The sequence below is a fragment of the Diadema antillarum genome, unplaced genomic scaffold (assembly GCF_040938485.1).
Source record: "Diadema antillarum isolate AM-2024a unplaced genomic scaffold, OU_Dant_1.0 seq00000173_RagTag, whole genome shotgun sequence".
Taxonomy (NCBI): domain Eukaryota; kingdom Metazoa; phylum Echinodermata; class Echinoidea; order Diadematoida; family Diadematidae; genus Diadema; species Diadema antillarum.
In genome coordinates this window covers 803,296-828,104 of record NW_027271242.1, presented here as the reverse complement: position 1 = coordinate 828,104, position 24,809 = coordinate 803,296, and the positions used below count along the sequence as shown (strand labels likewise).

At 38.5% G+C, this 24,809-nt stretch overlaps 2 protein-coding genes across 2 annotated transcripts in view; one reads left to right on the top strand and one right to left on the bottom strand.

Annotated features, from left to right (window-relative positions):
- The window catches only part of LOC139728347 (uncharacterized), a 57,292-nt gene extending 52,896 nt beyond the window's left edge, over window positions 1-4,396 (top strand). Inside the window, exons 5-7 of the mRNA XM_071639292.1 lie at window positions 131-1,196; window positions 3,011-3,124; window positions 3,781-4,396. Of these exons, the coding sequence (XP_071495393.1) occupies window positions 131-1,196; window positions 3,011-3,124; window positions 3,781-3,864 (1,264 nt within the window). The 3' untranslated portion in view covers window positions 3,865-4,396. The remainder of the gene's footprint in view (window positions 1-130; window positions 1,197-3,010; window positions 3,125-3,780) is intronic.
- A 7,190-nt stretch (window positions 4,397-11,586) lies between these two features.
- On the bottom strand, window positions 11,587-13,434 carry LOC139728345 (piggyBac transposable element-derived protein 4-like). Its single transcript, XM_071639290.1, has one exon. The coding sequence runs from the start codon at window positions 13,432-13,434 to the stop codon at window positions 11,587-11,589; it is 1,848 nt and encodes a 615-aa protein (XP_071495391.1).
- Between the last annotated feature and the right edge of the window lie 11,375 nt (window positions 13,435-24,809).

Below are 24,809 nucleotides of genomic sequence, written 5' to 3'. Positions count from 1 at the left end.
TTTTATTATCCTGGGAAAGACTTGCATCAATTTGTGTGCATAGTGACTGTGGACTTCAGTGATTAGTTGATTTGGTCCTTCTTGCAAACTTATGACAAAATCAGACTAAAATCTCATTGCACAATCACAGGCTTCCAGGGAGGACCAACAAAGTGAAGGAGCTCCAGGACTCGTTTGACGAGGGTAAGAAGCCGGACTTTGAGGGACTCAAGGCAGACGTCCACACGGTGGCATCACTTCTGAAGCTGTACCTGAGGTCTCTACCCGAGCCAGTGATACCATGGCAGCACTACGACCACTTCTTCGACGCCATCAAGCTGTACGAGGAGAACGAGGAAGATGGAAGGGCGGAGCTCATTCGGGAGCTGGCTCTCCTACCACGATGCAACTACAACCTGATGAAGTACCTGTGCAAGTTCCTTAACGAGGTACAAGAGTATGAAAGGTACAATCGCATGGGTGTTCTGAATCTGTCCACGGTCTTTGGCCCCAATATGTTCCGTGCCAACAATGAGGACCCAACCTCGATGATGGAGGCCACCTCCATGAGCCAGAAGTTCATCCACCTGCTGATCGCCGAATACGACACCATGTTCCCGTCGAATGACCGCATCAACTTCAGCAACGGCAAGTCCTATGAAGGACTGAGTGCACCCATCCCGCCACCGCGGCACAAGGCGCACAGTCAGTTGCCGCCAGCAGGGTTCGACCTCATCAAAGAGCTCAGGGATGCACAGTCGCGGGGCCCGCCCAGGCCGCGGACCGTCACCCCAGAACCGCTGCTCATCGATCTGCAACCTGACGAGGAGTTCGACTTGGAGCATTTTGGCACTTCGGCGTTCAACAAGCGTAGTTACAGTGTTGATGACGCACTGGCATACAGGGACAGTATATCGGACACTGCCAGCATATCGAGCGGTCCTTCCGAGCCCAATTCTCAGCACACCTCCTTCTCTGAAACAGCGTCCATCGCGTCCACCACCACGACGGTTAAGGTGGAAGGGGAGTCGCTGGTCATGATTAACCCTGCCTGTGAGCTGCACATGTCGCAGTGTGACTCCACCACCAATCTCAGGGATGCGGTCGAGGCATCCACCAGGAATGATAGGGGCTTGGGCATGGACCTCACGCAGGGTACTCCGGAGAATGACACGCCTCACGTAGGAGACCTCACACTCACTTACTCAAACTTGCAGGTGAGATCACTGCCTAGGCTCTGACCTGCTCCTTTATTTGGATGTTTGTTATATAGACCCTGTGGTGTACAATACATTTATAAGGTATAAACATATGAACATTTATGCATACTTTCCCTGCGGTCAGTAGAGAGTATTTTACCATTCAACAATGCCCTCCAAGTTTCCTGAACAGGTATGAACCAAAGTATAATGTATTATTGTGAAATGACAGTTATCTTTCAGTTGTTGTTTTTTTTCTCCCCTCCAAGCATTCATGTTATTTAAACTTTAAAGAAAGAATGATGTCATTTTATTTGTGGTTCATATCCATCTAAACATTTTTTATATTATTTCATGTTTCATGATGCTGTCATGAATGCTGTAGATATGACATATATTTCAGTCCAGTAATACATTCAATGGGTAAAGATTTCACAAAAGGAAATCTAAACAAACCTATGTCCATGGTAGACAAGCTTGGGTTCAAGGAAAAAAATGAAACAGAAGCAGCTTGAAAATTTGGACAAATAAGGCCCTCTAGACTTATTAAGGTGACAGTGATATCTATTCAAACAGTAATTCAGGATACCCCAGTTCAGTATTAACATATACTTCACTTTGTTTGCAAATGTGCTCAATGTCTTGCTTACCTTCTTTTTTTTTAAAGCATTGCACAAAAGTTAGGAAAGTGTGTGAGGTGCCTGAACTTGAGCCCTTTTGAATCATGATTAGAGGGAGGAGTTCCCACAAATGTGACTCAGGGCTCACTACAGGCCTGTGTCTAGCTGTCATTGTGGTTGTATGAGCTCTAAATATTGACTGAAAGCTCTGTGAGTTGCCTGTATATGGCCTAGGACATGGCATGCCTCGGCGTCATCAACCTAACATGGAAAATCCCCTCCAGTATTCCCTTAAATCATCCCTCCCCAAACAAGAATTGACAAAATATTGGCCAAAAGAAGAAATCTCACATTGTGAAAGAACCTCGAAGACTCATGCAGATGAGGCAGATGTTTCCGAGCCCGCTGAGAGAATTGACGACCTCAAATTCAACCCTAACAAAGTTTGTTTCCAGGGAGGTGAATGGATGCTCTTGGGTGTCATCGGTGGGTATAGGGGCTGTTGGGGGGAATATCGGCGGTGAAGTAGTGGCAGTCGAGTGTGGTTTGGGGGCGGAGTGAATCAGGTCGCTCATCTGAGTCATGATGTCTTCTCAATGTTGCCATGTTAACCTCCCCCAGCTCCCATCTAGGTCAGGGTGCTCTGATCTCCCTCCTCACCAGTGCTGGCCCAGGGCAAGTGAAACAACCTTGGTGTGCCAGTCATGCTTTTCCACTGACCTGGTTGGACCAGTAATACTGTAAAAGTGAAAATTTTGGCAGTATGGAAATTGGTATAAGTTCATTATTTTGAAAGTTTGTTATTCCAAAGGTTTGTTTAACTAATCTGAAGAAAAAATAAGCTTCATAATTCAGAAGGTTCATTAGTGGATACATTATTTTCATTAAAGATTATCGAAGCTTAATTCATCTTTGGAGTAACAAAACTTTAGAATAACAAACCTTGATTTATTTTTGGATTAATGAACCTTTGGAATGGTGCCACAGATGTTTGGATTAACCAACCCTATTTCATTTTCAGCAGCTTTTTTTGCCACACATAGTTCATTTTCAGATCAACGAGCATCTACATGTTTGTGTGTTTCAGAAGAAAGGAAAGTTCAGAATAATGAACCTTCTTTCATAATCGCATTGACAAATATGTATTTATGATATAAGTATATATGAAAAAGTTGATATTTCACTAGCTAAATCATCTTTTTCCATGCACAGGAGCAAGTGAGGGCACTGAAATCTGAGCTTAGCAAGCAGAAAGAGGAACATGAACAGCGTCTACGGAAGTGGAAAATCAAATGTGATGGACTTCAGATACAAATAGACAATGCAGTAAGTACATTGTACATAGACAATGTGAAATGGAAATGACATAACATTTATCACTCTGACTGTAGCCTCTGTCATAAGATGCAGATATATGATTAATGTATGATGCAGAAATATTTTAGACATGACAATAATTGTATTACAGACGGGACCTGCCTTCTGTTTTGTTCATTACTATCCACTAAGCCAATCACAGCTCAGAAAATACAGAGCACACATATGTGGTGGTGCTTATTACTGGAGGTGGTCACTTTACTGCAAGCATGCAGCTAAAGTGCAGACATCATAGAGAGAAGCTATTCAATAATAATGTGCTGGTTTTGACATAGTGAGTGATTATGCAATTTTTTCCTTCCTTATAATATATGTCTCTCAAATTCTTAATCGTTTTTCTTTGTTTTGTTTTGTTTTGTTTTGTCCAAAAGTCATCTCACAATGATAGAAACTTCAAATTCTAATAACATGTATAGGATAGTTGGGACCAAAAATTTACTTTTAAAAAGCGCATTATCGTATCCAACCACATTATTAGTGTGTTTGTGTGACTGTGTATGTTCAGGTCGATGATGCCAAAGAGTTGAGATAGATAATACAGCAAGCTTTAGTGGTCGTGCAAACTTTACAATATCTCTTCGTTCATGATTTGGTGTTGTTTCTAGGAGAGTGCAAGGAAGGCCACAGAGGAGCGCAACAAGCAACTACTGAAGCAGCTGAATGCATTCATCAATGAGTATGGTCCTTAGCGCCTCACTGGGAGCCGTTCAAAGATCCCTCTCCCACCTCGAGGTCTGTGAACCCAAAGTGGACTACTTCTTGAAGGACACTACGAAAGTGACGTCAAACTCCGAGATCACTGTCACCTGGAGTGCTAATTCCAAACGGCTGTCAGGGACAGAAGTTACCGCGTTGCCATGATGCTATCATTACCCCCTGCCTTTCTTGCTGTCTGGCAGGCAAGAAGGGGTTTACGGAGTTGGTGTCCATGGCCATCACGCCACACTCTGACCCTTGACTGATATCTTGGCATCATAACAGCTGGCTCAAGGTCTGATACGGAAAAAAAATGTATGGCAAATATGCTATGCTGCCCTCACAAGGTTGGGTTTAGATAGAGGTGTTGGTGACAGGATATGATGAAACATACTGATTGCTTGTATTGTCATTCAAAGGCTTGAATATCAAAGACATCCTTTCCATGCAACTCTCCTCATCTTATAATCACCAGATTTGGAGCAATTTGTTCAGAACCGAAATTATCATGTTCAACTCCATTTGCATTCCTCTTTTTTTTTCTTCTTTTTTTATTAATCGTGTGTATTATAAGCTTAGACAATTTCTAATGCAAACTACCTTTGAGATATTCATAATCAGTCCATATGAATGCATTATTCTGAGTAGATGAAGTTATGGTATTGAAATCAAGTGAGGGATCTTGCCATTCAGCACGGAGTCAAAGTTGACCACTTTTTTTTTTTAACCCTGTCCAACGAGTCAAAAGATGCACTGAACAGAGACAACCATGCAAGCTTTAAGAAAAGAACTAGAGAAGCACTCTGAGAGCGCAGACCTCCGCCAAGCAGCTCATTTCCACCACTGATCTTGTTCTTCTGTAGAGATCAGTGATTTCTGCCCATACGTATGCATGCTCAAAAATCGCCTAATTTCTATCCCAATATAGAAACCTTTCGTTACGTCATCAATGCCAGCTGCTCAGCACGCCTCGCCCTGGACCAGAAGCTAGAGCACGCACTCTAATGCACCTATGAAAACCTAAAAAATATGCAGCTTGAACTCCTGAGTTCATTGACCCTACCTGCCAAAATATCGAAAATCCTTCATAAAATCCATAAAAATTCTGGATCACTACCAAAATTTAATCATCTGTTTCTTGTGTCATTCTCAAGCTTTCCTGCAAGTTTCATCCAAATCGGTTTACAACTTTTTGAGTTATTTTGCACACGGACAAACCAACGGTAATGAAAACATAACCTCCTCCCTAAGCGGAGGTAATAACGAAAACATAACCTCCTCCCTTGGCGGAGGTAATAACAAAAACATAATCTCCTCCCTTGGCGGAGGTAATGGTAGTGCTGGATGGAAAGGCTATACATGCTTGGGAAATTTCCATGAATTGCTATGTAGAATTATTGGAGAGAGACCAAAGTGTGGCTGACACAAAGTTGAGTACAATATTTCATTAGCAGTTTTTATACATTCTTTAGATAATTCATGTGCCTTTATTTCAAAGTTATCCGTGCCAAGTTGCATCAACTTACACAAAGTACAGACGTTTCACAAGTATTTCCAGAGGTGAATAGATGTATGCAATTGAAATCCACACAGTTTCTCATGATAAAAGAATGTGTACATAGTTCACTGCCTCAGAGAAGGAGATATGAAAACTAAATTTAGGTAAGCATCAAGAGTTTAGAATGCATTCAAATATCATGGTTTTTTTTTCAGTGCTATTTTTTATCAAAAAAAATCATTTTTGAAAGATAATGATCTGAGATTTACAATGTATTGGCAGAAATATATACTCCTTTATATTTGAGTTTTGCGCTTTGCTGAGGTGCCCAAGAGTTGCACAGTTGTATATGGACATACTTCAACATTCCTGTGGATTTCATGTGTTTGTCTCAATGGTTTGTGAAGTGAATATTGTGCACTCAAGTTTTTCATGGACAAAAGGCACCAATGTTATTAAGTCCTATCATTTTCCCCACTCTGTACAGTTCACTTGCTTCCTGAAATAATTAGTTCAGTAACTGCCAACATGCACCTTTATATAAACTTTGGTTCCCACACATGTATGCCTACTTCATGCAGTTTGCGTTCTCCTGTGTTTTGTGAAATCTGGTGAGAGAGAGAGATCACTAATTTCATTTGTCTGTTTTATTGTATAGTATACCATCATTTAGTAACAGAAGTACCCACCAAGAACATTTTGACACCAATGTAATTCAGGTTCCCAGATCATAAGAAATACATTACCATTTCTGTCTTTGTTTTTTTTGAGTCAGTAGATGACTGATGTCTTAGATAATGACAATCCAATCTTGATTTGCTATCTTATTTCTTCTTCTTCTTTTTTTGGTCCTTTAAAGCCCCAAACTTCTTCTTGTAAAATGTTTCATGCCAACTGAATATTATGGCAGAATTGAGGAGTTTTGTAAACGTCAGTTTAACGTTTCTTATATGCTTTGAGAGTTTGCCTAAAATATTTACTGGCCTTTGAATTTACACAGTGTGACATTTATATCAATTTTTAAATTCTTATCATTTTTTGTAATGGGATGGCAGATGATATGCAAGGGAAATAAACTAAGTATGTATATGTATTTCTAGAAGTGGATGTAAATCTGTCATCTCATGTCTGAAATTATTTTTATATGAGAATATCTGTACATTAAAAGAATAGATATGTGGATATATGTAAATTTGTTTTGTTGTAATATTAAATTGATGTGAAACATGAGACTCACCATTCCATATCTCATAGTTTACATTCAGTTCATATTCAATCTGCTGATGTCATCACATGAAAACATAAACAAATAGGATTGTTTGATAATATGAAACATGCGTAGCTTTTTATTTTTGATAACTGGTCATCGTGCATGTTGGCGAACTAATAGCCATGTAGAATGATTTCATGAAGGAAGTTTATGTTTCATACCAACAGACATAGCTATCACAGTTAACTCTTAACGTGCCATGGTCGCCGATCGGCGACCATAGTCCTGACGTGCCATCGTCGCCGATCGGCGACTAAGAAGAGCAAGAAAACTCCTGCTCATTAAAATGTTTGTGGTATCATAATTACTTGCACTATGAAACTGCCATTGATATATAATGATAGCAGATAAGTGTATCTATCGTTTGAACTAAATATTTGTGTATGCTTACATAGGATTTTTTAGAGTAAATTCATGATTTTTCGACAAGGTATGTTTTCTTCGCGCCGGGAAAATTCGGCGTGAGCGCACCCTCTGTGAGCTGTGTATAAATCAAAAGTCTCATTGGTAAACCACGCGTGTGTACGCTATTGAGTCTGCGTGTTTTTTCTATGAGGTTCCAGTCGTCTTGTTCCGCTTGGATGCTGTCCTGCGGGACGGCTGAAAGCATGCTTTCATTTTGTCCCTCAGAGAAGGTCAGCTTTTATTTTGACGGTCAAGCCTTTCATCCTTTTGTCTGTTTGATGTACTGTAATCGTCCCGACGCTTACATACAATCAGATACAAAAGAAGAAAACGCCTTTGTCCTTGTGTATGCACGCGTACCAGCAAGCGAAAACTTGACTCGTGAACTAAGCCGCACGGCACATCCATATAATTTGCGTTGACGTGATCGTCATTGTTTTTAGCCTGTCATTGCCGGTCTCCTTGTCCAAATGAAAGTGAATACCAGGAGAAATTTAGGTTGGCGTACTTTAGGACTAAAGACAGAATGGTAGAAAAAGAGGGGGAGGTGAAAAGGGTATAAAAATACCCAGGTATAGTCCCCTTTTGTGTATGAATGTGTCATTACATAATGTCATTAGCGCTAGAAAGAGTTCGATATACACACCTTGAGAAAGGGAAGTACTGAATACATAATGCAGCTGGTATGGTATTGCCCGACATCATAGTAATTTCGTACGCATATTTCTGCGTACTTACGATCTTCAATACTCGCGGGACCTCGTAGACTGGCCTCACAAATCGTTTATAAGGACCGAAACCGCAAAAATAGAATGCAACACAAAAATGCAAAAACGTTAAGAAATTCACATTTTACCTCAGATTTAGAAGAAGATGTCGATTTATCGCAAGATTTTATCATGGGAACTATTCAAAATGTTCGTATTAGACATTTTGCGGTGAGAAAAAAAATGAGCCTCATTAGCCGATTCTTTTTCTCTTTGTCCTCCCCTCGGTAAGAATACTAGTAGGTACATGTAGTGAACCTTGGGTAAGAATTGTGGTTCTGGTGCATGAACAAGATGTGAAAGCATTGACTATGCCATTACGAAAATCATGTACCTAATTATAATGCGATTTTTTTTTTGCGGTTGTAAAAGACAACTTTTGATTCTTTTTTAAATTTTTGGAGAGAAAGATATACTTGAAGCCTATTCTCCAAAAACCTGAGTGAATAATTTGCGTACTTTTCCTGAATTCGTATTTTCATGACTTTGTGAATAACCGGTGTTATTTTTTGCCGACATTTCATCCACTTTGTGCTGAATTCAAAGCCACAAAAAAAAAAGGCGTTCGGTGATACGATCCGCTCTCCTACTGTATACATAGTAAACGATTCATAGACATTCACAAAGCACACATCGCGATAGCTAATGTCCTATCTTTTTGGCCCTTTGCATGCGTTTATTGTGTACTTTCTTCTGACGATAAGTGTCCCATGTTTTGCAAAATGGTAAAGTGCTCAACAAAACTAGTCAACAAAAGGAATTCCAATGTTGACATTGATCAAATCCAAAAACGTACGTGAAGGACTTTCCAAGATAGCGGAAGTCATTCAAACTGACTAAACTCTCACTAAAACCCTGTGGACTTACGAACCTTATTGCTATCTGCACCGCGTAGTGCGCCGTGTTTTCATTTCTGTTGTTGTTATCGTACGTATCGAGGGCTGCAAATTATTATGACGTTACACTTCTGAAGATCGTTTTATAACGGATTTTTGACTCGGTGAAAAATCCATCGGAAATACAAAATAAAGATATTACTTTTGACATTTCTGGGCAATGAATCGAACCGCGATATGTCTTTATTTCTTCTTATTGTTGTTGTGTATCAATGAGCTCCTCATATACTTGGCGAGCAACTCTCTTGCACTTCCTCTTCTACAAAATTTCGTGAATAAATTTGGCAAATACAACAGATCACAGTACTGTAGGCTGTCTTACTTGACACCTGACGCTGTTTTACGTAATTTGTGCAAAGTGCAACGTGATTTTGACCTTTTTTTAGCTTAGCTTTTTTGTTCTAATCTAAGATAGAACTAAGTGTACCTGTATAATCAAACCTTTTGTTGTGGAACTTGCCTTGATTCTTGTTTATGTGTTGTTTGATATGTGTGTGTGTGTGTGTGTTTTTTTTTTTTTTTGGGGGGGGGGGTACTATCCATACAAACGATCAAGACGCAGCCTTTTTCAATATTCAATAATTGGTGCAATTTGGTCATACAAGAATGTCGTTAACTCAAATCTTTACTTCACAAAATAAGTGAAGAAGTCGAGGTAAAATTATTATATCTCTCTATGATATATGAATAACTTCAAATTATTGTTGTAACGTTAACCTCAATATCCATCTGTCCCTTCTCTCTCTCTCTCTCTCTCTCTCTTTCTGACAGAATCGCTTTGTCTCTCAAACTCTTGTTGTTACTAATACCCTATTGGCGAATTTCATTTCTTCTTTTTTTTTTTCTCTCTCTCTCTCTTTTTTTTTTTTGGGGGGGGGGAGAGAACTATATACTCTAAAGAGGAATTGCTGTACAAGGCTTCGTGCATTGTTTCTTCGTACCTTGCGTCTCGTATGATTTGATGCGGATATAAAAACTGTTAGCTTACATGTTGACGTTGTTGTACAGTACGTTTGCATGGAGTGTATGATTTGATGAATTCCTTTGTTGTGCATGTTTTCAGCTTCGCTTATTATACTTTTCCAACCTTACATGCAACTAAGTGTGCTAATAATCATACTCTAGCTTTGTTTGTATGTGTGCTTTTGAGTCTTGTTTGTCGGTTGTTTATTTGATTTTGTGTTTTTAGGCGAAGAAGAAACTGACGACCTCGATCTATTTATGTATACAATATATATATATATATATATATATATATATATATATATACAGAGAGAGAGAGAGAGAGAGAGTAAGAAATATACGCATATTATATACTTATATATTTATATATATATGTATGTATATATACGTATATATATATGTATATATATATTATATGCACACATGTTTATTATCATTATTATTATTATCGTTATACTGTATGTCATAGATAACTATTTTTGGAACGTCGAGTTCCATTTCCATTCGTCACTTTCTCTCTCTCTCTCTCTCTCTCTCTGTCTTTCTGGCAATAGTATTCTCTCTTCAAACTGATCTCACTCCACATATACAACCTGTTACTGAATATACATTGCACCTTCTCTCGTCAATATCTCTAGATACTACTAGTATCCTTCAGTAGTTACATACACTTCAGTTTTGCAATCTCACTATAATTGATCAGCTTTGATCTGACATTACACACTCAGCAACGCTGATTAAATTACAAATAAGAAACAGATGAGTATAGTTTATCTCTTTCACTCGTCACTGTGAATAATGCTTTATTTTCAATTCCTCATTCACACGATGACTAGTGATATCCGGAAAAGAATTCACTGCTCTTACATTGACAACTTACATGCATGTAATATGTGGTGATATGACAATTACTTATTCAAATGCGATCGTGGAACTCGCTGTAAAATCATGACAGCGGCTACTTATTGTTGAAGAGCCAAGGAATAATTACACAATGACATAAATAACCCCACATAATCTAAAGTTTGATAAGATACACCATTGAATTCATAAACACGACAATATACCATCGAGATTCAGAATTGCCACTGACAAGTATACATTGTAAGTGTAATGAGCACTACACAAATCCATAATTCCATAATTTGTCGGACATATGTATGTATACAAAATAAATTACTAGTACAAGTTGATAATAAACTTGCTAGTGGCACAATCACTGGCATATCACTGGTTACTCATGGGGATCGATTTGACCCATAATATCAACCTTTTCTGATAATACAAGAACTTGTGAGCTACATCTCAATAAATTATCACATTGTCATTGATATTTTGTGTATAACCATATCATCAATATGAACGTTTATCTCTTTGTACAGTATTTGATTTTTTTTTTAATGCTATTAATTACTATTTCGAAGACTTACGGATAATAAATAACCAATCCTTACAATTACGGGAATATCACCATTACTGTAATGTACATACATTGTGTGTACACTGTAAATAGGCAATGTAATATGAGAGATAACTTGGCAGAGAAATTCATGTCTAAAGATTTCACGTTTCCCTGGCTAATGACATAATCATTGGTAATTGGGATCGATTTGACAGACAATAACCACCTGGTTTTGTGTACATGCAAATGAGTACAAGTGAGAGTACACGGAACGTTTCTTTTGGGGTGAAGTTCAGACAGATATCGCGATTATACTTCAATACATCTCAGTCTTGGATCGTAAAACCAATAATGTCCATGTAATTACAATGAATCATGCACCTGGAAATGCTTGCCATCTGTGAGCTGTAATTTGAACATGCATATTCTATAAGCAACGGTAGACAGGCCTATACACGACAAGTTCATGACATTGTTTAGAGTTCATGTCATCAGAAGACTCAGTGTTTGTGACCTATGATCGGAAATCTTTTCTGGTGTGGTAGATCTCGAAACACGGGATGCAACACATAGCAAGTCCACATTGTCGGCAGTATGTCCTCGTCTGTCTTCGCCTTCCCCTCCTGCGGTCCGAACACACGTAGCAGTCAGGACGATGTTGTCGATCTTCGAACTCTGCTGGGAAGTGGCGCTCAGTCAGTCTTGCCTCGTTGTCGGCGATGGGAGGTGACGGTGTCCGACGATAGCGAGATGCTCTGTAGCCGTTCAGCAGACCCTCAATCACCCGACATCTGAAGTCGCGCGTGGACATCTTGTGGCCAGCCATGCGAAATGCGATGTAAGCGTTCACGAGAGCTACTTCCATGGTGAAGTGGTAGGTTACGCGGTATCCCTTGATTTTCTTATGAGGGTAGCGGTAGTAGGACATGCGTTGATCCATTTTGTCTACGCCGTTCATGAACCTGTTGTACACGTCAACAGTTGCTGGCTTCTGAATCGTACGGCGACCTCCTTCGGCGTTCTTACTCCGTATCTGCTTCTGTTTGAGATCGTTGCTGCTGACGGTCGACAGCACGTTCACGAGTTTCACGTCATGCCAAGTCACTGCTGACATCTCCCTCCCTTTGGCGAAAAACACGGGATCGTCACCTTTCGCAAGGTGCAGACCACCACGTCTGATCTCTTCTGGAAGTCCTCGTCGGTTGCTCCTCACCGTTCCACAGGCTCCAAGTCCGTTCCGTGACAGATCCTCGTAGAGCTTTACGGAACTATAATAGTTGTCCATCACGATCACGCGATCCGTGTTGTAGAATGGCTCCGTCAGCTGTTTCACCAGGGCTTCAGTGGCGCTGTCCCCATTGTCTTGTCCCTCGGCTCCGACATACTGCCGCCACCGCAGACAAAATCCCGTTTGGGCGTCGCAGAGCATCCAGAATTTTATCCCCCATTTCCGTGGTTTGTTTGGGATGTACTGTCTGTAGGAGATTCTTCCTTTGAACGGCGCCAAGCTCTCGTCGATTGACAGGTATCCCCCGGGAAGGAAATGCTCAAGGTACGTCGGCTGGGACATATCGATGAGGGGGCGCGTCTTGTGAAGGGGGTCGAAACCGGGCTGTCCACGGGGCACGAGCTTCTCGTTGTCATTGAAATGTAGGAAGGTGTTCAATAGCTGAAATCGATTCCTGGAAATGACGTCGGCAAACCCAGGAGTCACTAAGATGTCGGAGTTCGTTTCCCAGTACTGAGGCACAGATGGCTTTGACACCAGTCCCATCGCTATTTGAAGTGCGGTGAAAGCGCGTATCTCCTCCTCATCGGTGTCCAGCCATACGCCGAATCGAGAAGCCTCTGGGAGGGGCGCTGGGCAATCGAAGAATTGTTGCGCATACTTGTTCGTTTCATCTGCTATGTGGGCAAAGATGGAAGTCGGATAGAACTTCGTAAAAAAGTCCACTGGCTCCAATCCTTCAGCGTCGAAAAGTAGTCTGGGTTGGTCGTCATACACTCGTCGACTTGACTTGAATCGCTCGTCAGGCTCAAGTCTCCGCCAATCGTGATCGGAGAGTGGTTCAGCATGAGTTGTTGGATGAGGCGCAGGTAGATCATTGAGGTGGTCATCGTCACCTCCATCAGCTTCGTCGCCTGACGAGTCTTCAAACAGTGATTCACCGTGCTCTTCAAACTCCGGGAGAAGACGTGAGGAATCACGTTCTTCTGTGCTTTCACTGCTACGAGATGATTGCGTGTCTTCTTCCCAGTTGTTATCTACAATATCATCGATTTCGAAGTCAGAGTCCAACATGAAATCACGGACCTCTTCGGCAGTGAACTCACGCCTTCGCCGTTTTCTCGGTGGAGCCATAGAAGCGAGCACACTTTAGCTCATTCAGGAGAGACTGATAGAGTATTTAGAGATTATGAAGCAGTAACGTTGTTGAATCGCAGGAGAGATCGAGATAAATGATGATCACTGGCAATTTCCCCCTTCTTATGTAAGTCAATGTGATCAGTTCGGGTGATAGAATAGCAGGATTAAAACTATCAACGTTCGATACCTTCGCCAATCACGTATAAGCAAAGGTTATTATAGCTCTAGAATAAAACTTTCGTTTGAAAGACCTGAAAAGAAAGAGTACCGCCTATTTCCAAAACCTAGCCCATAATAAAGACGCGGCACGCGTGAATAGATGTTTCATGGCCACCGCCACCTCACCGCGGATACAATAAGAGTGCCTTATTTGCATAGATGAAAGCGCCTACCGAAAGACCGCCTCAAACAAAAGAAGGCCTTGACACCCAACCTTGGTCATGGTCTATTACATTCGAAAAACATGTGTCAGTATTTTGTTGGTCAAACTATGGAAATACATGAAAATATCCTGTCGAAACAAGAATATCGGTCTGTAAACACTCGTAAAATAATTGGGAATGAGTGTTTTGAACTGGCAGTACTTCAATTGCGAATGTCAACCTTACCTTTTTCCCTGTTATATTGTACCTTTTCTGCAGCAGATTCAAACGCGTTAATAATTGTGACAGACTATAATTATCATGCAGTTGATTTTAGTCAGTAAATCTAAGTTTCATCAAATATGTCAACGAACTAAACATTGTAATAAAATGAAGTACATTCATTTCAATAAACCATTACCATGTCGATTTAAAAGACACATGTACATTATATATATTATATATATATATATATATATATATATACACTCATATATACAGAGTGGGAAAAGATAAAGGCATTCATGGACGTATAGATAACTCAACGTACATGTTTCACGTATATACAGTATATAAACATTCGTTGAACTACGTTCGTGAATGCCCTTATCTTCTCACCCTGGATGAATAATGAAGTAGCTACATGTACACTTGTTCTGTACAAGGTCGAGGCGCCTTCTCTTCCTCGCTCTGTCTCTCTCATTTGCATATATATATATATATATATATATATATATATATATATACATATATAAAGATAAGTAACAAAAATACAATGAATAATACAATAAAATAAAATGAATTTGTTATTGTTCTCTCAGTATCAACACTTGAGAAAGGCGGCGAGACGCTCGAAAATTTGTGTGAAGAAATACACCGTTGGTGAATACAGCATGAACTTTGTTACAGCTTTGTTACTTATCTTTTTATCTTGCCAACACGTGGGCTACCTTATCAACATATATATATATATATATATATATATATATATATATATTTTCATATTTTTAATACACATATGTGTATCTTTATAATATATATAATTTTGCCTTATTCTGTTCAAAAGTATGCAAATTGGTTGCTTTTTTGCGCGCTTTTGTGTTTACGTCCCAAGCCCTTGAAAAAGACTGGTAACTCCGTCGAAAGCTTGGGAGAGTAAAAGGCTATTAGTGAACATTACTGCAACGTCTGCGAGCAGTCTTCTCCCGTCCACACCTACACATAAATATAATTCAGCACCCACAACGTAGGAGGCCAAGCCCGCTTCACCTTATATGTTTGTATATATATGATTATACATGTATATAATGAAACGTTTATTCCGCGTGTTGGTACCAGTAGGTATAGAAAAGATGAAAAAAGTAGAGTGGTAATGCGTTTTGACAGTCTTCATCTTCATCATCATTTTTTTCTGTCTACATGCATATAGAAATATATATATATTATATATATATATATATATATATACCAAAAATATATGTATCTTACATACAATTATAAATTCAGCAATGTTATAACAAACTGCACTTGATAACCTAGGACGGCGCTTCTTCTCTGTCATAATAGTATAGGACAAAATATGTACCATGTAAAGCAGAACATAAAAATGCTTCTCCTTCATGCTTCAGTCAGATTTTTTTTAATCCCGTTTTGCAAAGCTTCTTCAGCATACATAATACCGTGTTGTTGTAGCCTATAAGAAAAGCAATCAGCTTTTGTGAGAAAAAGGAAAGAAAGAACACAGACAAGTTTCAAACGTAAAAACTTGCCATTCATCTCTCTTCATCTTGACCACACAGTGGTATAGAACACGAACTAAAGATTTGCCACGCAAACGCTAAGAGGACGCTAATCAGGCAGATCATTATGTTCTGAACATGCGCGACACAGCCAACAGCCATGATCATTGTCCAACACGGGAGGCTTGCGCCGTCTTGATGTTAGCGTCGCCGATATGAAGAACTCGCTGTTACCACAGATCAGAATTGAAGATCGCGGATAGTAGTATACCCATTTCCATGAATTTTGGATACTAGAGGTATCACATGTGCGTAAAAAAATCACACTATCGATCGAGATAAATGATGATCACTGGCAATTTCCCCCTACTTATGTAAGTCAATGTGATCAGTTCGGGTGATAGAATAGCAGGATTAAAACTATCAACGTTCGATACCTTCGCCAATCACGTATAAGCAAAGGTTATTATAGCTCTAGAATAAAACTTTCGTTTGAAAGACCTGAAAAGAAAGAGTGTCGCCTATTTCCAAAACCTAGCCCATAATAAAGGCGCGGCACGCGTGAATAGATGTTTCATGGCCACCGCCACCTCACCGCGAATACAATAAGAGTGCCTTATTTGCATAGATGAAAGCGCCTACCGAAAGACCGCCTCAAACAAAAGAAGGCCTTGATATCCAACCTTGGTCATGGTTTGTTACATTCGAAAAACATGTGTCAGTATTTTGTTGGTCAAACTATGGAAATATATGAACATATCCCGTCGAAACAAGAATATCGGTCTGTAAACACTCGTAAAATAATGGAGAATGAGTGTTTTGAACTGGCAACACCTCAATTGCGAATGTCAACCTTACCTTTTCCCTGTCATATTGTACCTTTTCTGCCAGCAGAATCAAACACGTGAATGATTGTGACAGACTATATTATCGCGCAATTGATTGTGGGCTGTAAATCTAGGTTTCATCAAGTATGTCAACGAACTAAATATTGAAAAGAAATTAAATATTCATTTCAATAAAGCATTGTCATGTCGATTTAAAAGATATACATACATACATGATATGCAGAGTGGGAATAGATTAAGGCATTCATGGACGTATAGATAACTCAACGTACATGTTTCACGTATATACAGTATATAAACATTCGTTGAACTACGTTCGTGAATGCCCTTATCTTCTCACCCTGGATGAATAATGAAGTAGCTACATGTACACTTGTTCTGTACAAGGTCGAGGCGCCTTCTCTTCCTCGCTCTCTCTCTCTCTCTTATATGTATAATATATATATATATATATATATATATATATATATATATATATATATAACAGCAACAAATAGTTTCTTCTCGGAGTCCTAAGAAAGTATAGATTCACTACAGTAGGTCAATATAAACTCCGTTGGAGACGTAAAGTGTCAAATGTATTGACTTGACAAAGCCCTATGGGCGAAAATGCGTCAAATTTACGTCTCCAACGGAGTTTATATTGACCTACTGTTGTGAATATATATATATATATATATATATATATATATATATATATATATACCTTTATATACGATTTTGCCTTATTCTGTTCAAATGTATGCAAATTGGTTGCTTTTCTGCTTTTGTGTTTACGTTCCAAGCCCTTGAAAAAGACTGGTAACTCGGTCGAAAGCTTGGGAGAGTAAAAGGCTATTAGTGAACATTACTGCAACATCTACTAGCAGTCTTTCCCGTCACACCTACACATGAATATAATGCAGCACCCACAACGTAGGAGGCCAAGCCGCTTCACCTTGTATGCTATATATATATAGATTATGATTATGTATTATGAAACTCATAGTCCGCGTGTTGGTACCAGTAAAGAAAAGATAAACAAGTAGAGTGGTAATGCATTTTGACAGTCCAACAGTGCTATTTATTAGCACATTTGGACTTTCAAAATTCATTACCATTCTACTTCTTCATCTTTTCTACCGACATGTATATAGAAGTATATATATATATATATATATATATATATATATATATATATATATATTGACAGTAATGTTATAACGACTGCGCTTGATAACCTAAGACGGCGCTTCTTCTCTGTCATAATAGTATAGGATAAAATATGTACCATGTAAAGCAGAACATAAAATGCTTCTCCTTCATGCTGCAGTCAGATTTTTTTGTTTATTCCGCTTTGCAAAGCTTCTTCAGGATACATAATACCGTGTTGTTGTAGCCTATAAGAAAAGCAATCAGCTTTTGCGAGAAAAAGGAAAGAAAGAACACAGACAAGTTTCAATCATAAAACTTGCCATTCATCTCTCTCATCTTGACCACACAGTGGTATAAACACGAACTAAAGATTTGCCTCGCAAACGCTAAGAGGACGCTAATCAGGCAGATCATTATGTTCTGAACATGCGCGACACAGCCAACAGCCATGATCATTGTCCAACACGGGAGGCTGCGCCGTCTTGATGTTAGCGTCGCCGATATGAAGAACTCGCTGTTACCACAGATCAGAATTGAAGATCGCGGGTAGTACAATACCCATTTCCGTGAATTTTGGATACTAGAGGTATTCACATGTTCTTAAAAAAAAATCAAACTATAATTTTTTAGCTCTGTATTATTCAATTTTTTAAAACAGATTCAAATTCTGTCCATTCCAGTTGCATTACTCCTGTCTCGATACCGGTGGGACGTGGCTGTCGTGATGGGTCCGTACATGTATTTCCATAACCATCTTCCATTATGTCTATAGCAACGTGGATTGACTGTATGCATTGTGCCAACGATTTTCGTGTACATTTTTCAAGAAGTGATTATGTCAGTAATGCATCTAATTGTTATCAAAAAAAGAAAATCAACAAGCTGTATACAGGTACTTGAAATACGTGGGGTACCTTGTATGAAGAATGTGGTAATGACAGGGTGTTGAAGGAAGGCCTCTGATTTCGACGGACTGTGAGAAAAAAATGAAAATGATTATCATTAGCGCAGATAGGGTCTTTACCAAGAAAGAAGAGTCAATCAGAGCAACGTACAGAACAGAAACCAAGAATTCAAGAGACCTCCCCTGATGGTAGCATAAGTTGTGAAGATTTTGCATGTTCAAAGGAAGCTTTTGTTCATGAATAAACGCAGTATAAGCATATACAAACTTCGCTTTTTGTGAGAGTTCTTTCGGTCGACTTTCAAATGCAGTGAGCATCGCGGAGCTGCAAGAAAACGATACATGTTTTATGAAGACTAGAAGAGCCCTATGATAGTTATAGTCGAAGCCTGTGAATGAAACTTATATACTAGCGTGACACCTACGCTTTATTGAACATGGTTTGAGTTTTTAGGTCAGTAAAACACGTTTCCAAATTAATCTTTGACAGGAATTACTTCGACTCCCTTTGCCTATAGCATATTTTGCTTCATTTCTGTGCACAACAAAATATGAGTTTCAGTACCACCTGTGTTCTGCATTCATTCCTTGAAACCCTTCAGTTTGTAGCGAAATGAAGCATCATCCTATATGCATCCTACAGCATACGAGTGATTGCATGGGTGTATACGAAACTACAAACGTGAAAAACAGCTCATTCTGTATTTGGCGTGTACATGCATTCATTTAGTATGTATAATTATTATCATCATTGAGCGTATCTAATTGAACTCATGAACCAGACGGCGAAAACTTCCCCCTTCCTTTGCAGCGATAGTGATTACTATTGACATTGAGATTATCGTAACTTCACAGTCAATTATGCCTAATGTGAATAACAAGTCAACGATCAGAAATGAAGAAGTTGAGGGGCAAGATATAAAGAGAGAGTGAGGGAGAGAGAAAGAGAGGGGGAGACAGAGCACATACTTTGATTTATGCAAAGGCACGATCAGTGATCGAAATCATAAAAATTGATAAAGAAAAGTATGAATAATGAAGCTAGCATTCTACGCTACACCGGGACGACTGAACTTCGACAGTATAGAGTGTAAATACTGTTTCTGCTAGAGAAAAAGATGACACTCTGAGTTACAAGACGTGTAGTGAACAGAATTAGCAGCAATAAGAAAAGCGCCTCAGATCTTCCGACAGAAGATAGCTGTATTGACTATACTGCTGAATAACGTAAACTAATCAGGAGCGATTAGCGAGTAAGGAGACGTAATTTCAAAAGAGAGATAATGACATCAAAAAAGCCCACATTAGCAGAGTTTCTAAAGGTTGTCTTTATGTTTGTAGTTTCTTTTCATTGTTTGTTTGTTTGATTGATTGACATCTTGTTTCTTTGCTTGATATTTTGTTGCCCCGGCGGCTCAATCCCACTTACCAGCATTGCCTTCTTCTTTATAGCTGCTACACGGGTACGATGATTTTTGAAGTCCTTTGATTCTCTCTTTCTATCATTTTGCATCATGGTAATTTTGTTGGAAAGATTTTAGTTTTTACTGCACCTCAAATGTTTTCCCTCATGTTTGTTTTTTTTTAACCTCAAATAACGTGATCATACTAATCATATAATGTTTAACAATTTTATATATATTTTCTTTCTTTTTTTCAAAACATAAGGATGCGTGCTTGACTTGATCATATTCTTTGATGTGTGGATGCATGACTTTCGCGACGGATGAGTGCTAGACTTTACATTCTGATTTTGCAGTTTTCTCCGATATTACTAAGGTTGTGAGACGTTAGCGGTTAAAATGTCGGGAAATGAATCTGCCGTCATGCGAAGGTCCAGCATCAAAACACTTTTCCGAAGTGAAGTACAATTTCTGGGATACCTCTAATATTGGTGATATTCTGTTTGTAAGTGTTACCCAACACCCAATGTACCGATCACGTCAAAAAGCAAAGTAATAGATTTTTTCACATGGTCATAATATTGGTGCGATACGAAAATGAAACTCACTAAGCTCCAAAATGATATTGTTACCGATCAAAATCTTTTGAAATATTCAGAAATACGCAAACCAAAAATCACTCTCTCCCTTTCTTTACGCCTCCCCCCCCCCCCCCCGAATCACCGCACTGCAGTGCACGCAAATGAACTATCAGTAACCTTTGTTTATTTCATATGGATGTGTAGTTCTTGGTCTGTGTGCCATTATGTCCTTCATTTTGAAATAGACTAATTAGTTTGAGAATTTCATATTCCTACAAAACGATGTTCGCATACAGTTCGCGGGAATATTAGACCTAGATGAGGGTCTGATTGCTCTTCAAAATCTGGTGAACGTTTCAGAATGAGGATTATGTAGATATGTGTAGTGCTATATTTTCAAATTCCACTTTGTTCCACGTATCTGGTTTCAACCAGCGCTAGGCGCAACAAGCACGTGGCTTCAACTGCAGGTTTCAGCGGCTGTCCTCGTGGTGCTGTGAGTAAATCGCTTGTTGTGAGCCAAACACGCGTCGTTGTTATGAAGTTACTAAGGTTACACTTTAGTCATGCCGCGATCGCTTTGGTGGTGGGTATAGCTACGCAAAACAAGGAACTGACCATTGATCGATTACTCGTAGACTTTTGATGAAATAATAAGGAAGGCATGCGCCGCATTGTCAATAAGATATTTTTTGGTCCGACAGTGTAGCACATTGTTCAAGGCATCCTCGGATTATCTCCGCCTGTGACCATGGGCTCGCACGCGAACGAGCCCCTCACCGACAAAGGACTGCCGATTTCAATAGGGCACGCTCGCCCCTCACACTAACAAAAGAGGGATTACTGTTGGCACTTCCTGCTCAGATGGATAAAAGAGTGGAAAGACTCTCCTCCAAGACCCGGGACAATTACCTTTACTCTCAAAGAGGAACCGGGACTAAATAACCAAAGTTTGGGAATGAACTACTCGGTCAAAAAAGTAAATTGCATGGGCAAAACAAACTGCGAATATCTTTGAAAGTATACGACTCTAGTTGACAAATGTGGTATCATTCGAAAGAAAAAATGTATATCTAAAACTTTGTCACAGAGTCAAACACACGTTCTATTGAAGAAAATTCACAATTAATTCTTCCTTTTCATGCTACCCAAAATTTCTTAATAATTTTTTTATGATATGATTTCTTTCAGCAATATTTCAAATTAGGATAAATATTACTGCAAACTGACGACATGGCACGAAAGAATTACCATTTCTCCACATTTTTTGTGCAGACAACATTTCAAAACAAGCAGTAATTACAGAGATATGACAGTTTGAAATTACCCTGTCTATCCAGATTCGGAGCTTCCGAGCACTGGCTAAAAATCTCTGGCACGTTAGGGGTTTTGGGCCTGGCACATTAAGAGTTAATGCTTGCTCATGTGCTTTCCGCAAATATTGTTTGTTTTCTGTTTGATGTCAATTGTATTTATTTGAGATTCAAACTATATTCTACCTGCCTTCAACTCTAGGAGCATATCAGAGCCTTGTCATTGTGTCTGTTGGCTGGGAGACAAGAATTATGACTTTAGTAAAAGAATATTAGCTGTGTGAATCCTTGCAATAATTCTACATGAATGGAGTAATTGAATGTCAGTGAATAATGGTAGAGTGTTACAATTTGAAGTGGCCATTGCCAACCCAAACCTATGGCATTAGAGCTATGTTAAATCCGTGTGGATTCTTAGTTTAGAGCAGATTTTGAAAGAACAGACTTTAAATTTCAAAATGATGTGTAATTCAATTCAAATGGATTGTCCTATAACCTATCTAAGTAGTTATTGGAAAGAAAGAACACACTCTGGAAAAGTGAGTACTGAGAAAAGAGGCTCGAAGCATAAGCTGCGCTCTGTGCATTGAGTGGAACAAAAAACAGGATGTAAAACTTCATGGCAACAACAATGAAGGGATTATCAGATTAAGCTAATATTGATCATGCTCTGTCAACACATTCTATTCATGACTGATGCAAACTTTCAAAACAGGAGCATCAGCCTTTCTAAAGTTAATAGAGTTGAACGTGAAGAGTGTGTAAAGTCTTTTTAAGGAATGAAAATGAGAGTTAAAGACGTACCCAATCACACTATTCCACACACACACACACACACACCACACTAAAGTGTTCTAGAAAAACTGCTAAAAATGCAATTTCCTTTTTCATTTTATGATCCCAAACTGAAGAATAATATAGAAGACAATGCCCTTTCCAAAAAAATATGAAAAACTCAAGATTGACTAGGTTGACCCATTTCACCTATTTTGAATCCTCACGCAAAGTCAGTGATTGCAACTTTTTTGTTGGTTTTGTGATGCACGGTTACAATTAAGCTCAACAAAATTGAGTGATGACTTCCCACACACTATGGTGCCCTGTCCAGGATTACATTGAAAAAGATTTAGACATGGAATTACTTCATGAATGGTGGAGGATGAACATCCTCTCATCTTTTGTCTGGTACATCCATGAAATTATGTAATAATGCTAGTAACTCTTCCAGAGGTCCCACACACTTATGCCATATCAGCATTTTTTTTTTTCAATGGAATGCTTTCATATTCTTGACTGTTAAAGGTCTGTTCTGGACCATTCAAAAATTAGTCTGAAGAGAGAAAGTAAAATTCTATATTAAAGTACAACAGTGAAAATTCAATATAAATCGGGGAAGCTTTGGAATTGTGAAGTTTCACAAATTTTTGCCTGAGTTTATATGATTTTGTAAATCAGTGAGCTAATGACGGCATCACCACAATTTTCTATTCATTTTGCATAAAAAATGACCAAAATTCAAATTTTCTTCTGTGAATGTGTACAAATAATGTTATTCCTGGCTCACTCATTTCTATATTCATATTGCCTGTTCAAGAACTGTTTTGTGAAAAGTGGCATCTTCACAACTTCTTAACTTCCCTAATTTTTTTTAAATCTGATTATGATCAAATGTTCACTGTCGTGCTTTTTATCAGTTTTTACTCAATTTTTTTCAGACTAAATTTTAATGGGAATTGTTAATTAATTATGCACTAAAAATGTGCCTCTAAAATCCTCTCTATGGAAGGTTTGTAGTGCAAGAGCATGTGTGAAGGTAGTGTTACTTCTTTGGATCATTGTTTTATCTTTTCTATTAAAAAAATGGTTATCGGTGATATATTTCAAGTGAAGAATTTGTGACTGACAAGAAGCAAGAACTTTGTTTCATCTGGCGATACATTTGCTTTGAAAAATATGCACACAGGGTACATATTTTGATCAATGGCCATTAATGCTCTATGTAATGTAAATCTGTCAGAGCAAATGTCAGGATTTGTTTTTATGTGAGAGTATACATATATTTTTTATATCAAGGAAAAAAACGGAATGATGCACAGACATAACATGACTTATGCACTGACGTGAAGTTGATTTCTGTTTTCCATGGTCAGTATGTCTTTAAAGAATTGACAAGGCTAATTAGGCATTCCTCATTATTTTGTGCGTGTCTCTCTTGTTTGATTTGTAAAATAACATATGCTTTGTACTATTTTAGATATTATATACTCTGAACTTTCTGACTGGAGTGAAAAAAAAAATGCTGGTTTTGTCTTCTATTGATAGCAACATGCTTTCAAGACACTTTATGGCTGGTCCATAAAGAGCTTTATTGTGTAATTTTGAATGACAGTAACCTAAAGTATATGAATGGAAAATGGACAGTAATGCATGCACAGGTGTATAATGAAGATTTTTTTTTTATACCAACCATATTGCCTCTTTCTGTTTTTTTTTTTTTTCATGTGTAATTATGAATGAGATGATGGAGAACATTCATATGTTTCTCATTGACAAATATATCCATTCTAAATGCTGACTTTGTACCTACCTTTTGTCAACCAGATGAAAAACAAAATCTAAAAATCTGTGTGATATAAGCTACAGACATCGGAAAAGTCATGAAAGTTTATTATCTGGCTTGCATTTTGTTGCTTCATCTCATACCATCAGCCTCTACATAAAGATTGTTTAGCACAATATTGCCTTGTAGATTGAGAAAGGATGATGCTAATGTTCAAATTGGTATCCCCATTTTTTCTGTGGTGGATGCAGCTTTTCTCATGTGTGACATATCCTGTAAAAGTGATAATCATATTATTGATTTTGTATCTCAAAGTAACTTTGAAATCAGGCATGATAACTCTCAGTATAGAAAACTTTTTTGTGCTTAAAATGATAAACTTTTGATGCATATGATTTTAAATCTAGCAAGACAGGTTTTTTTGTATCCATTGCCTACATTGCTTTTAATGATGTACATGAAATATATATGAAAAATAGAAATATGGACTGTCAGTGATCATTATAATTGTAAAATTTTGTGTTT

Excerpts from the sequence above, each read along its gene's own strand:
- LOC139728345 (XM_071639290.1), bottom strand. The coding sequence starts at position 13,434 with ATGGCTCCACCGAGAAAACGGCGAAGGCGTGAGTTCACTGCCGAAGAG.